At 39.8% G+C, this 14540-nt stretch overlaps 1 protein-coding gene across 1 annotated transcript; it reads right to left on the reverse strand.

The window, feature by feature from the left end:
- Positions 1–6991: 6991 nt before the first annotated feature.
- Positions 6992–10186, reverse strand: LOC128124319 (PRAME family member 12-like). The gene is made up of 3 exons (XM_052760469.1): positions 9900–10186; positions 8911–9498; positions 6992–7559 (listed from the first exon to the last, which is right to left on the reverse strand). Exons 1-3 carry the CDS (start codon positions 10184–10186, stop codon positions 6992–6994), a joined length of 1443 nt encoding a protein of 480 aa, XP_052616429.1.
- Between the last annotated feature and the right edge of the window lie 4354 nt (positions 10187–14540).

Genomic DNA, 14540 nt, shown 5'->3' on the forward strand with positions numbered 1-14540 from the left:
GAGAATATGGATATAATAAGATAAAAAGGGAGATTATGGAATCTACTTTTGAAAAGGAACTACTTGTTTTAAATAAGATAAGTAATGAAATTTTTTTGTCTGAGTTTATCAAATGTCACTGACATTGTTAATATATATAAAATGGAATTTTTTGTCTGAATCTGTCAAATGTTAATGGACTAGACATTGTTAATGTAATTCTTGACTGTATATATTGTATATACTTATTGGATAGTTTTTCTTGTATTAGTTATAAGCTTTTTTTAAATTTTAGACAAAATAAGGGGAAATGTGGTGGTATTGTGTTCCCCAAAATATTGTGCACCCTAATAAACTTATCTGGGGTCAGAGACAGAACAGCCATTACATACAAAGTCTAGAAAATGGTGGCACTCACACTTTTAATCCTAGCATTCCAGAGGCAGAAATCCATCTGGGATCTCTGTGAGTTCAAGGCCACATTGGAAGCAGCCAGGCATGGTGACACACGCCTTTAATCCCAAGAAGTAAGCCTTTAATCCCAGGGAATGATGGTAAAATCAGAAAGATATATGGCCTGGAGACCAGAAACTAGAAGCATTTTGGCTGGTTAAGCTTTTAGGTTTTGAGCAGCACAGTTCAGCTGAGAGCCATTCGGATATGAGGACACAGAGGCTTCCAGTCTGAGGAAACAAGATCAGCTGAGAAATTGGCAAGGTGAGGTAGCTGTGGCTTGTTCTGCATCTGATCTACCAGCATTCACCCTAATAACTGGCCTCAGATTTGATTTTATTAATAAGAACTTTGAAGATTCATGCTACAGGAGACAGTTATGTAGCTGGGTCTGTTTGAGGGGCCCCTGGCAGTGTGATCAAGAGCTATCCTGGGTGCATGACCTGACTTTCTGGATCACATTAATTATGGTCAGACACTTGCTCACCTCTGATGAAGTGGGGAGGGGCCTGGTTCTGCCTCAAAACTGAATGTACCCGGCATATCGAACCCCTATGGGAGAAGTTACCCTGTTGGAGGAGGGGATGAGGGGTAGTTTGGGGGAGGGGGCAGAAGTCAAGGTTGGTGGAGTGGGAGAAGGGATTAGAAGGGGATCTGTGGTTGTTACATAAAATGAACAAAAGTTTTCCTGCAATATTTTATTTTAGGTGGTTTTATTTAGGACTACATGTGCCCCATACATATAATAGTGTCTATCATGTAGATTTATGGAGGGTGATTTGTATTAATTCACTACTGTATGCCTCATACCTACAACAGGGTCTCTAATGTAGTAGATGTTCAATCAAGATTGCTTACTAAATATATCATTGACTAGCAGAATAAATAGATGAAATAAATAATTGTATATTTTTAAGGAAAGTCAACCATGAAAATAAAAGTAATTCCAAAAATTGAATAAAAATACTTTAAAAGACTATGTATGAGACAATAACTGATAATTTAAAAAAATTTTGATAAGACAAATGAGACATAGAGTGGTTCACTTAACTCATATGGAGCTGGATATTATAATTTGGCTTTTGAATAAACATATAATTGCTTGTCTTTACCATAATCATTCTTTGTTTTCAGTTAATATTTTGGTTTCCCGGAAGTTTGAGTAGTCACTATCCTTCCTGGTAGCTCATATATGTTTAAAAAAATTGTAAAGAGCTTTTCTGCTGTCAGTTTTATAAATCTTGCCAGTTTCTTTGGATTAATGGCATATATAATACTTAACATTGTTTCTAAGAGTTTAAAATTTTTAAGGCCACACTGGGAGGAGCTGCTGCACAGAATTTACAGTTAAAAATGTCATGCATAGCCAAACACCACAATCCTCAACCTCCTACAGACATACTGACAGTACTTACTTGACTCAATTAATTCCTAGATTACCTACTGCTTTCATAGAGACTAAAATTTTATGTCCTCCATTGACATCAATATTTTCCCTTGCAAGCTGCATTATAACACTGACAATATTCTATCTTTGCTTCACATATCAGAGCCCCAAATTCTCTTCCAGGGTTTCTAAATAAAGGACATGTTCTTGCTGATGCACAGTTGATATCATGCACATTTCTTAATTTGCTATGCATACTGCATGGTCTAATAATTGGGATATAACATGAACTTTCGTGAAAAGGCTGCCTGTTTTCCTGTACCTGACTCAAATGAAGGCATTCACCCTCTGGACCCCCTGATTTTATTAGCAAAATATACTTGGCCAAGTCAGGAAATTTCCTTCTGTTTCCTTTTTGAGGTTATAATTTAATTATACCATTTCACTCTTCCATTTTCTATATCCAGTATCCCCAATATGTCCCAAACCCTCTCTTTCAAGAACAGTACCTCATTTTTCACTGTTATCTATTGCATACATGTATTTGAATACAAATACCTAAATATGGCCTGTTGAAAACGTATGATTAGCTTGAACTGTTTGGGAGGTCCCCAGGCAGTGGGATCAGGACCTGTCTTTAGTGCATGAGCTGCTTGTTTGGAACCTGGGGCCTATGCAGGGACACTTTGCTCAGCATCTTTTTTTTTTAATGACAGTTTCTCACTATATAGTGATTGGCTAACTTTGAACTCATGGAAATTCTCCTGCATCACCCTCTCAGAGCACTGCGATTAAAGGTCTGAGCCACTGTGTCCAGCTTATTTCAATCTGTCTTATTTATTTTCATCTATTAACTTGGAACAATATATTCATACTCTTCTCCTCCCCTACCCCCCAAAAAGAAGACGTATGATGCTACCTTGATGATTTTTTTCAAGACTGACCATTTAGGAGAATCTATAGGTACATAGCAGGTACTAGACTAGCACAATACTTAACAATCAATAAACATTTTTCCTTATACACGTGTCCTTATATGATATCATGCCCTTCTTTGCTCATCAAAGAAATTTCTTTTGCAACACTGAAATCCCATTATAGAAAACAACAACCAATCGAAATTCAGAGTACTGTATCACAATATCAATCTATCTACAAATCTATCCCAGGGTTAAGGCTTGGGGAGTATTGAAGAAGAAACAATGGAAAGATTGGAAAAGCCAGAGGATCATGACTTTTGCTGTGAGACTGTGTCTCATAGTAATGTCAGAAGCTACATCTGTTAAATCTCACCAACATAATTGTCTACAGGTGAGCTTAACAAGAATGACATCGGGCTGGAGAGATGGCTCAGAGGTTAAGAGCACTGACTGTTCTTCCAGAGGTCCTGAGTTCAATTCCTAGCAACCACATGGTGGCTCACAACCACCTTGAATGAGATCTGGTGGTGCCCTCTTCTGGTCTACAATCATACATGTTGTATACATAACAAAGAAATAAATCTTTAAAAAAAAAAGAATGACATCAATAAATACAAGAAACTAGAAAAAGAAAATCCCAAAAGGCTCAAACCAACACAAAATTCTATAGGCAAACGAGGAATGATGGGAAAAGGAGAGGTGGCTTAACTGAGAAGAGCACACCAATTGCTTGTCCATTACTATACAGTGTATTTTCTTAAGTATCCAAAAGTCGATTTGTATTTGTAAACATTAGTTTATGGATATATTTTGTCTGGATTTGTTTATACACACCAGATATGAATATAGTACCCTAGGAGGAAAGGAGAGGGCATGATATGCACTGGAAATGGTGTGAGAAATATCTGAAGTCATCTATTGACTGCTGGAATATGAACCTGATTTCTCTGGATGAGTAGCAAGTGCTCTCAACTGAAAAACCATCCCTTCAGTTCCTAAGCTGTACTATTTTGATGTGTGGAACACACCAGTGGACCAGACACTCAATACTCTGAAATGAGAGGAGGAATTGATTCTATAGGCTGTTTATATGGACAGCAGATTCCCCAAAACAGTGTGTATGTGGAAGGAGCAGAGCAATGCTGTGAGCTGCTGAGGCAGAGCATTAAGATTCATATTAGAGGGAATTGACCTGAAGCTGCAACCAGAGAACAGATCTAAGAATGAGGATGAACCCCCACCACACACTTTCCTTCAGGAACCACTCCATTGTCTTAAAGCACCCTGGCAGCTTAAGGACATTAGAAATCCTAGACATGAAACCCTGTCTCCTCACTTCAGTGAATAATTTGTCGTGGAAATATACCAGGCTCCTATTGGATGGATTCACTATGTCTTGTCCTGGCTGCAAACAAATTGTGGTTTGGGACCTGACATTCATAGACACTTTGAAAAAAAAAAAGACACACCATGGTTACAGTAGGCCTTTAGTGTGTGACGTGTGATAGTCCAACTCTTTCTATGTTGACTGAATTTTTAAGTTCTTTATCAAATGTCCCTGTTTTCTCTTTTCTTCAGGCAGGTGTTCTCTGTCTAGCAACCATAGCTATCCTGGAAATAGCTCTGAATACCAGGCTGGACTCACTGTCACAGAGATCCACCTGTCTCTGCCTCATGAGTGCTGGGATTAAGGGCGTGTACTACCACAGGCCAGCCAATGTCCCTTTTTAGGAAGTGTTAGTTTTCAGGGTTTGTATAAAAATTACACTGTCCTCATTGTCACATCACTTCTTGGGGTCAGGTCAGCCCAGTGTGATTTTTCAGCTATTCTCCCCAGTTAGGTCATGTAGAGTTTTCAAGCAGAACAATGACTTTTCAGAAAAAGCCTTTTAGTGCACATTTTATTTTGTTTTCTCTTTGCTATTTATTTTAACACCTTGACAAAAGTTTCCCCTCCCTCCTCTCTTCCCAGTTCCTCAGTCCCACCTCCTTTCTACTCCCCACCTCCTTCATTACTCCTTCATTTTTATTCAGAAAAGAGCAGGCCTACATGGATATTGACAAAACATGGCATATCAGATTGATCAACTTATCTTGAATTAAGGCTGGGCAAAAGAATCCAGTATGAGTAACAGGGTCCCAAAATCCAGTAAAAGAGTGAGAAACAGCCCCTGCTCACAATGTTGGGATTTCCACTGGAAGACCAAGCTAAATTACTGTCACCTATATGAAGAGGGCCTTGATCAGTCCCATACAGGCTCTCTGGTTGTTAGTTGTTGTTAGCTCTTATGAGCCCAGGTATTAGATTATGTGGGTTCCCTTGTGATGTCCTTGACTCTTGGGCTGCTATAATCCTTCCTTCCTCACTTCAGTAGAATTCCCCAAGCTTGGCCTACTGCTTGATTGTGGATCTCTACATCTGTTTTAACCAGTTGCTGGTTGAAGCCACATTGACAGATTTTTCCCTCCAGTCATGTTCGATGTTATTATAGCTCTCTGGGCTGTCCAACCTCTTGGTCCTAGCAATCCATTGACAGTTGTGGGTTCATTCTGGTGACATGGGTCTCAGGCTGAACCAGCCATTGGTTGACCACTCCAACAATCTCTGCACTACTCTTACTTCAGCACATCCCATAAGCAGGACAGAATTTTAGATTGAAGATTAGTGGTTGAGTTGCTGTCCCAATCCCTCCAATCGAAGTTTTTCCTGGTCAGAGGAGATGACCAATTCAGTCTACATATCTGAAGTTGTAAGGAGTCTTAGCTGAGCTCATCCTTGTTGATGAGTAAGAAATCAGGGAAACAAGGACCTTCACAATAATCACAAATATAAAATAACTTGCTAAGCAAGTGAAAGGCCTGTATGACAAGAACTTCAAATCTTCAAAGAAAGAAATTTGAAAAGATACCAAAAGATAGAAAGATCTCCCATGTTCACAGATCAGTAGGTTTAACATAAGAAAAATGACCATCTTACCGAAAGCCATCTAAAAATTCAATGTAATTTCCATTAAAATCCCAACACAATTTCTTTAAGGCCTCAAAAAAATTTACACAACTTCATATGGAAAAAGAAAACATAGGGGATAGTTAAAAAAAATCTTGTACAGTAATAGAAATTTTGAAGGTATCACCATCTTCAATTTCAAGCTCTGATACAGAGCTATAGTAATAAAAAACACATATTATTGGTATAAAGAGAGAAAGGGAGATCAATGGAATTTAATCGAAGATCCATATATAATTCCACACATGATATAGACACCTAATTCTATATCAAAGATGTCAAAACTATACAGTGGGAATAAGAAAGTATCTTCAGCATATGTTGCTGGTATAACTGGATGTGACCATGTACAAGAGTGAAAACAGATTCATATCTAGTGCACCTTTTGTAAAAACAAGTGAGTCCATTAGGTTGTGTTAGAGTGCAGTACAGTGACATTTAGTAAAAGACAATTAATGTGTATTATTAATGAAACCCAAAGAGTATAATTTAAAACTAATTTATTGTTATATGCTATAGTGAAAAAGAAATGGAAATAGAGTGGGTACTCCATTAAGAACATGAAGGCACACCTTATATCTGAGTATTTAGCATCAAGATCTCAGGTACAGTTAGACTCAATGTGAGGACTTTTGCCTCAGCACTTAGATGTATGTACAGTGCCTCCTATATGATTACACTGGGTTGTAATTTCCTGCATTCTCCAAAACCTTCTCCATAGGAGATGTAGTCTGTACTGAATAAGTTCATTTAAAAATTTACAATAAGTTCATTTAAAAAAAACATAAACCAATACTCAAGAGATGGAAGGTAAAGAGGGGAAGACAATGAGATAAATGACTCCTGTTCATTTTGATATAACAAGTCATGGAATACAATCCCCTTGGTCACACTAGATAAGGTAACATCCTGAATTTGTATGAAAAAGTGAGTTCAATGACAGAGCAGGGCACCAGAGAAAAGCATCTATAAGTTTACAACTACCATGTAGGGTAAAGCCACTGGTCACCACATCCTGACAGAAGCACACTTGGAGATGCAGATTTGTTTTAATGATTCTATAAGACACCTGTCCCATGGTCCTATTATTCTTCATCCAGTCATGCAATATAATTGATTCCAATGAATAACATTTCTTCCTGATGTATCAAACAGTGTCTGAAGCCACAGGTTCTTGAACACCTTACTGAAAGTTCTATTTCTCAGACTTTCATTTCTCAGTTTCTTGGTTCAACCAATTCCTGTTTATGACAAACAAGGACAAAGTCTGGTCTTCCCATCAAAGACACAGCGCTGGAGACATTTGCGGCAAGAGTTTGTGGCAAAGTAGATCACTTTGGGCTGTCTTTTGACTCTGATTGTATTCAGAAGATCAAGACACACATTTGCAAATTTGTTGACTAAGACATGGCCCCGGTCATCATAGCACTCCAGTGGGGCAGGGTAATGCTCCTCGGTTAATTTGCTTAGATTGGCCAGGCTTTGCAGAAGGTCCTTCAGGACAGACAGGGAAATGACAGTGTCATAGAAATTTACACTGGTTAGCTGGAGGCACTGGCTCAGAACAGGCAGGAGGGCACTGTGTTGAGAGTCTCTGATACAGCAGTGCCTTATCTGCAGAGTTTGAAGAGTGTCTTCTACACTCTTGAGGAGAACTTGCAGAGCTGTGGGACATAAGTTGAATAACGAAGCACTAAAGAGGGTCAGGTGTTTTAGTTGAAAAATCCACTGACACTCAGACAGGTGCTTCAAGTCTGAAGGTGAGAACTTGCGCAGTTTGATGGACAGAGACTCCAAGGGGCTCTTCAGGCATCTAAGGAAAGAACAAGAGTTTAGTTCTGTCTCATGGTCTGGGAGGGCATTTTAGTTTTGACACTACTACAAAGCCAATGTCTTAGTTTAGTTTACTATTGTTATGATAAAGCACCATGACCCAAAGCAATTGGGAGAGTGAAGGATTTATTGGCCTTGTGATTAGAAATCCATAATCCATCTCTGAAGGAACACAGAGCAGGAATTCAAACAGGGCAACAACCTGGAAGCAGAAAATATTCAGAGAGGCCATGCAGAAATGCTGCTTATTGGCTTGTTCTCCATGTCTTATTGAGCCTATATCATGGACAATTAGCCCAGGAATTGCCCCACTCACAATAGTTAGGGCCCTCATGCATCAATCAATAATGCTACACAGGCTTGCCTATAGGCCAATATCTTAAGACATTTTCTGATTTTGAGTATCTGTCTCTCTAGTGACCTTAGCCTGTGTCAATTTGATGTACAGTTAGCCAGCACAGGGTTCCACAAAATAAGGTCACTGTGTTCTTATATGGAGCTGAACACCCAACATACAGCCTGTTGGTGTCTCCACACTAGAGTCACCACATTGCCTTCTAAAGTCCATCACCATCACATTTGCTAGGCTCAGAGCTGAGCGATGCAGCTTCTCATTCCCAATGTGCCAGAGAACCAGAGATGGCCATTATAACCTAGAAGGGAAGGCTAAAGGAGGACTAATCCTGAATGGTTCTGACAATATCTTAGCCTATCACTTGCAGAAACCACTACAGTTCCACCTTCCCTGCACAGCCCATGTCCCCCTTTTCTGCATCAGTCCCTGAAGTCGGCACTCTGCCCTTTACCACCAATTTTGTTTTTACTAAACACAAAATATGATTACAACATCTGTCCCTCCATTGTGAGTTAAAAGCTGACAGAGGTTCTACATGGGAACAAGATAGCTCTTGTTCACAAAGATATAAGGACAGAGATCCCAAGGGAAACTCTGCATGTATGGTACCTCAATGCCCAAGGACCCACTACTTTGTCTTGTTCCCTCCAATCAGGGTTGACAGGATCTCAAAGAAGAATACATAACACAAAGAGACTCTATGTGAGCCACACAGTGTGCCTAGAAAGTACAGAGTAGTAAGAAAGTTCTCTTTAAATCACTAACAACATCTTAGCAATTTATTGGTGAGTGGTCAGTGAAGCAATTGTGTTTCTGACCCAGTTAAGATGGAATCCAGACCATTCTCAGGTATTGTGATAAACCAATAGCTGTGAACATCACAGTGACTGGCTGAACTCAGGTGCTCACTAATCTCTAATGTAGCAGAGGAAAGTTTGCTGTGGTAGCCAAAACAACTCTCTCTCTCTTTCCTTACCTGAACAACTGCTTCATGTGCTCACTGGAAAAGTAGGAATCATTGATGAGAAGATCCTGGAGATATTTGAGTTTGGAGATTTGAACAAGGAACCTAGTAGTATACTTCTCTATATCTTCCAAGGTATATACAGCTTTGTTGGTGTAAATGGAAATGCGTACTACATGGAGTTTACACAATTTTCTCATCTGGCCAAAGCAGTGTGCAAAACGACTCAGCGCTCTTGGAGTCCAGCATATGGATAAATGCAATTCCTCAATGTAGTATGGTTTGAAAGTATTCAAAACCATCACGAAAACCTGCTCAGGAGTATTACAGATTATCATCTTCGGACAGCGCAGTCGCACAGCACCTTGTTGCTGCTGGGCCCACTGCAGCAAGTATGCTTGCTCTTTATCCAGGGCAACATTTAAGTAAAAATCAGTGACCACCTTCAAACGCTGCCTCAGGGCATACCTAGGTAGGTCATTCTCCTTTTGCTCCTTACTCAGTGTCCCTGTGGAGCTCTCTCCACATTCTATGCCAGGCCATACATCCCAGAAGACATGGCGCACTTTCCTCAGGTCCAGGACTCGAAGCTTCGACCTTCTGTGAGAGAAAAAGTTGCAGTGTGACAATGAAAGATCAGAAGTACAATAGAGTCAGCTGTCATTCCACTTCTCTAACGTCAGCAACACCTGTCAGGCAAGGGCCCTTGCATGAGCTGCATCTGAATACTTGTCCTGCATCTCCTTTAAGTTACTGTTGAATTCTTTTTTTATTACCTGGGGGAGAAGACAGAGAAGACTAATCCTATGACTACATCGACACTGAGGTCCCCTGCACTTCTGAAAGAAGATTACATTAGTTCACTTATAAATAGAGGCTCTACAGACTTGAAAGCTGAGAAGTTCAGATGACTGCAATTGGGCACTGTCCCCATGTACTTGACTACACAATTCCCTTACCAGTTACCTGGTAACTCCTATTCTATTCTCCTTTGGCCTTACCTCAGGTGAACCCGCTGTTTCAACAGCATGTCAACACCATCCAGCACAGCTTGTAATATCACCACATCAGAGTACTGTATCAGTGCTCCAACAGGGAGGCAGGAGAAGGGCCATTCTGCCACCATCACTGTCAGTATATTCATATGTCTGCTCTTGAAGGCCTCCTTGAACAGGGACGGGAAGAGCTCCCTGGGCAGCTTCTGCAGAACTGAGATGGCCAAGGCCTCATGCCTCAGCAGACTCTTCATTGACAGTCCCAGGAGTGTGGATGGGGCCTCAAGGCTCATTCTGATGGCTCTTCAGACAGACGGACCTGGTAAATCATTCAGGAGTCATATATTTACACTATGTCTTAGGGATCTATATGTCTCACCCATCACAGCAAACCCCTCTCCAGGGCCACAGTTCCTGCTCTAGTGGCAGTGAAGAACTCAGTGTGAGTTCTTATAACATCTGGTTATCTCAAATCCTCATCCCCTTCAGCATATGAATCATCACAGAAGAACTGGAACAGGCACAAATTAACCATTGTCCCACTAGGTATCAGGCTCTGATCCTCTGAATCTCTTTACCCTTTGGAAAGTTTATTCAGAGGCAAGCAATCAGACAAGCCTCTAGTGGCAAATTGAGACTGATCACCTTTCAGATTCCTTATGAAAGAGTGTCAAGGTCACTTGTAGAACAAACACATGTTCTCTATCCCATTTGTTTGGTGTACATGGTAGGACTGAGGAGATCTCACAAGTGCCTCACATATTGATCTCCTATATCCTTTTATGTTCCTTTCTTTTCATACTTTCCCTCTTTGGCCCCATTTCCCAAGGAAATACTTCTTTCTGACTAGGAAGTGAATTGTTGATACACTTAAACTTCTTTTGATTATTTTTACTTAGTATCTATTGACTGAGTACCCCGTGTGAAAACAAAAATACTTTGAGAATAATTGGAAGAGCTCATTAATCTATTTTCTTTGTTGTTTACATGCACATATGAGTGTATATGTCAACTGATCTGGTGACATTGCAAGCTGTGCTGGATGGTGTAGACATGCTGTTGACACAGAAGCTTTACCTCAGGTAAACCTAGAACAGCTGCTAATCAACCCTATTTATAAGGCTGGCCATGACCTTGGCTAAGAAAGACAGTATGGAAAATGTAGTTTACTTTTTTAAGGTATGGTTTTGCACACAGTGGAGGCTTCAGTGGAATTGCCTATGTTTCCAAAGTTGAATGTAAGCCAGTATGCATCCCAGGCATGTGATCCTGACCATAATCCTGCTGGTCACTGGCAATGTTCTTTATTAAATCTCCCATGTCTGGCTAGTACACTCTCCCTTTAAAACACTGAGTAGAAGACTGGCATGAGAGCAGTTTCCTATAATGACAACACTTTTAGGGAAGAATCAGGTGGGTTCCAGGAAAGTCTAATCTATATAGTGTTGAGTAGTGGGTAGCTGTTCCAGCTTTGACCTGGATTTACTACCCCCATTGAGTCTTCTGGTAACTGTCAGGCCTACCAATGGCCTGCCCCTGAGGCAGTGCTGAGATGGGAGCCCTTAAGACCCGAGGTCCACATGTGCCAGCTCTCTTGGTCCTGGATGTTGGATGGTAGAGTAAGCAGAGTTCTCTGGAGAAAACAGCTGGATTGCACTTCACCTCTCGGGGATCCTGTAACCTATCCCTTTACTTGTTGTAAGTTACCACCTCAAATAAACCTCCCTTTTAACTACATGGAGTTCCTTATTAAATACCCCAATAGAATTTAGAGCCACTGACAGTAAAATTCCATGGGAGTATACAGCAGTGACAACTAGAGTTCAGAAGGTCAACCTATCCAAAATAAGGGTTCTGTTAGAGGAAACCATCACGTAAAGAGTTATGGAATTACTGCCTTTTGAATGAACTGGGTGTTTCTTGTAAACTTCTTATGCAATATTAATATCTATGATTCTCACCATTTACTGAGCATTTCTATGTTATGCGCACAGGTAATCTCAGAATTGCATCTCATTCTTGGGCACAACTCTCCCTATACATTTGAGGTAATTGAATAACTGTCCTCAGATGTGGTTTTTTTTTCATTAATGTAAATCTGGCCAGGGGCACTACCAGACAAAAGTATATCAGCAAAGATACCTACCTTTTTCCAAGGACAAAACTGCACAGAGATAAACATTAGCTCATTTCACTTACAGATAAGAGAAAGCAGCCATTAGCAATTAAATCCTCAACTCCTCACCTTCACCCCAGTTTATTCACACAAGACCCTAACTGAAGAGATTTACTGCTCGCATTCCTGGGATGATGTTTTAACCACTTGCTGGTCACTGAGTTAAGGTAGTTATTTCACACTGACCTAAGGAGATTTCTAACAAGGCCAGGCTGATGGTAGGTGCCAAGCTTCATTTCTTGTGCAAAACAGTTTTACTTTACTAGTTACTTATACTGACATATACAGACTCCCAACATTTTAACTAACCACTTCTAGATTATAGGTTTTGAGCACATAAATTACTTTTTAGAATCCCTTAATTGAGCTTATCCTTTAGTTGACCATACCAGAGAATTCTCCTTTAGTCACTCTCCCTTTTTGGTTGTAGTTGGAAGTTGACAACTGTTGCTTTTTGTGTGGGTTCTTATCACCTCTCTCTTTGACCCTGAAAACTTCAAGCCTTGAATTGTTTTGCCAAAGAATTACTGCTTGTGTATATGTACTGGTTCTCTCAGAGCCCTTGGAAAATTGATTTAGAAGAAAAAAAATGAGGATAGAGTTGGAAAGTACTAGCTAGAGATGAGAGAACAGCAGAAGGGAGTGAGAGCAGAAGGGACTGTGAAGAGCTAAGTATGAGAATAGAAATGAAGCTGTGTTGATAAAATTTACTTTGAAGAATAAAGTGAATGGACTAAAGAACTCACAGTGCTTAGATTCATTCTATATCCCTCAGATTAGAATCCTCAGCTGGTTGTTAGACCATTCCACGGACCCTGTGAGAAAACTGTAAAGGCTGAACCTTTTATTGTTTTCAGTAAAGTAGTGTATTTCAGGATAATCTAGTTTAAAGGACCTCAAATAAAATTTAATTTTATAAAATATCTTGATCTAGAAAACTTGGTTGTGTGATTTTATCCCAATACACAATTATTCTAAAAATGAGAAGCATTCCCAGGTCGTCTTTTCAATTTTGTCTCTCCATGCAGCCATGTCTAGCATGGATCTGGGATCTTCCATACTCAGGACCTTAATTACACTCACAAGGAATGGCTGGTGTTTGCTACTTGGATCCAGTTTATTTTAACTTCATTTTCAATTTTTCTTTCAGAAAATGTCATATGAAATAGTCATGGCTAAACATCCACGATCCTGAAGTCTCAGTTCCCCAATCAGCTAAGATTTGAATCTTGAGTTTGTAAAACTATTAGTAGTTCACAGGACAATTTGTAATCTACTATTAAGAAGAACTTTCAATTCAAACATCTGTAAACCTTATTCTGAAACACTATTTCAAAGAATTAAACTTCAAGACAGATCCTAACTTGAACCCCGAAATTACTCTAAGAAGCTACACAAACCAAGAAGGACCTGGAATTCAAGGCTAGCCTTTCCTACCTGAGACTCTGCCACCAACATACCTCAAAGGAATGAAAAGACTAACATGTAAATTCCAGTCCAGTAGGCATTTCCATTAAAACTAAACCACACCGAAACGGTACCTCAGAAAACAAAACCAAATCCAAAAACATGAAACAACCCTCAACTTCTTTGTTTTTCCTGTTTAAATATAGACTCTTGATGTCTAGTTGCATTGCTGATAAGGCTTTCCAAGAAAGCAAGTGGCCTCCTGATCGAGGTGAGTGATTTACCTGCTCTGGAAAATTGTGACAGAGCTCCTGTTTCTAGCAGGTCCAGGCAGTGAGTGACTCCAGACTCCAGGACTCTGAGGGCTCCTCTGATCCTCTTAACTCCTTTTTATACTCTGTTTACCTCATACTCTTTCTATGTAGCCCCAACTTCCATGTTCCCATACAATTGGAATCTCTATTGACTTAATCCTTTTTATGTTTATTTGTCCTAGCGTAGTTTGATTGAATCAAAGCAACTTGTGTGAAATCAAAACTATAAAATTAAGGAGAGATTGAAGAGATATGCATTGATTGGTTAAATATTTGGTACATGTGTTGATATGCTCATGTGTGTGTGTGTGTGTTTTATTTTGTACATATTGCTTTAGTGTATATATGTAGTGAATTTCAGATTAAGAGGATCAGCAACCTGCTTTGAATCAATCACTTTTATATAGCTAATTTCAAGCAACACTAGAATACAGCCATGCCCATTTAGGAAGATGAAATTTTCCTTTTGAAATAGTTCCTTGAGAATTGTTTTATTATATTCTGTACCTGTGCTGTAGAAGGGAAAAAAACCTGAGCTACAAATGAACACTGCAAGTGTTCCACCACAGAGGGACAGTAACAGATTTGATGCAAATTCAGGAGATCTGGGGCTTTGTAATGCAAAAAGACATTATTGGTAATTGCAGGGTGTGGTAGTAATAAGGACCAGGCTGTGGGATTAGCTCACCCAGGAGCCAAGAGGAGCTAGTCAGCAGTGGGACATGGAGCCAGACCAGACTTACAACATGT

Source organism: Peromyscus californicus, unplaced genomic scaffold (genome assembly GCF_007827085.1).
Source record: "Peromyscus californicus insignis strain IS unplaced genomic scaffold, ASM782708v3 Scaffold_4__1_contigs__length_199733344, whole genome shotgun sequence".
Lineage (NCBI taxonomy): Eukaryota > Metazoa > Chordata > Mammalia > Rodentia > Cricetidae > Peromyscus > Peromyscus californicus.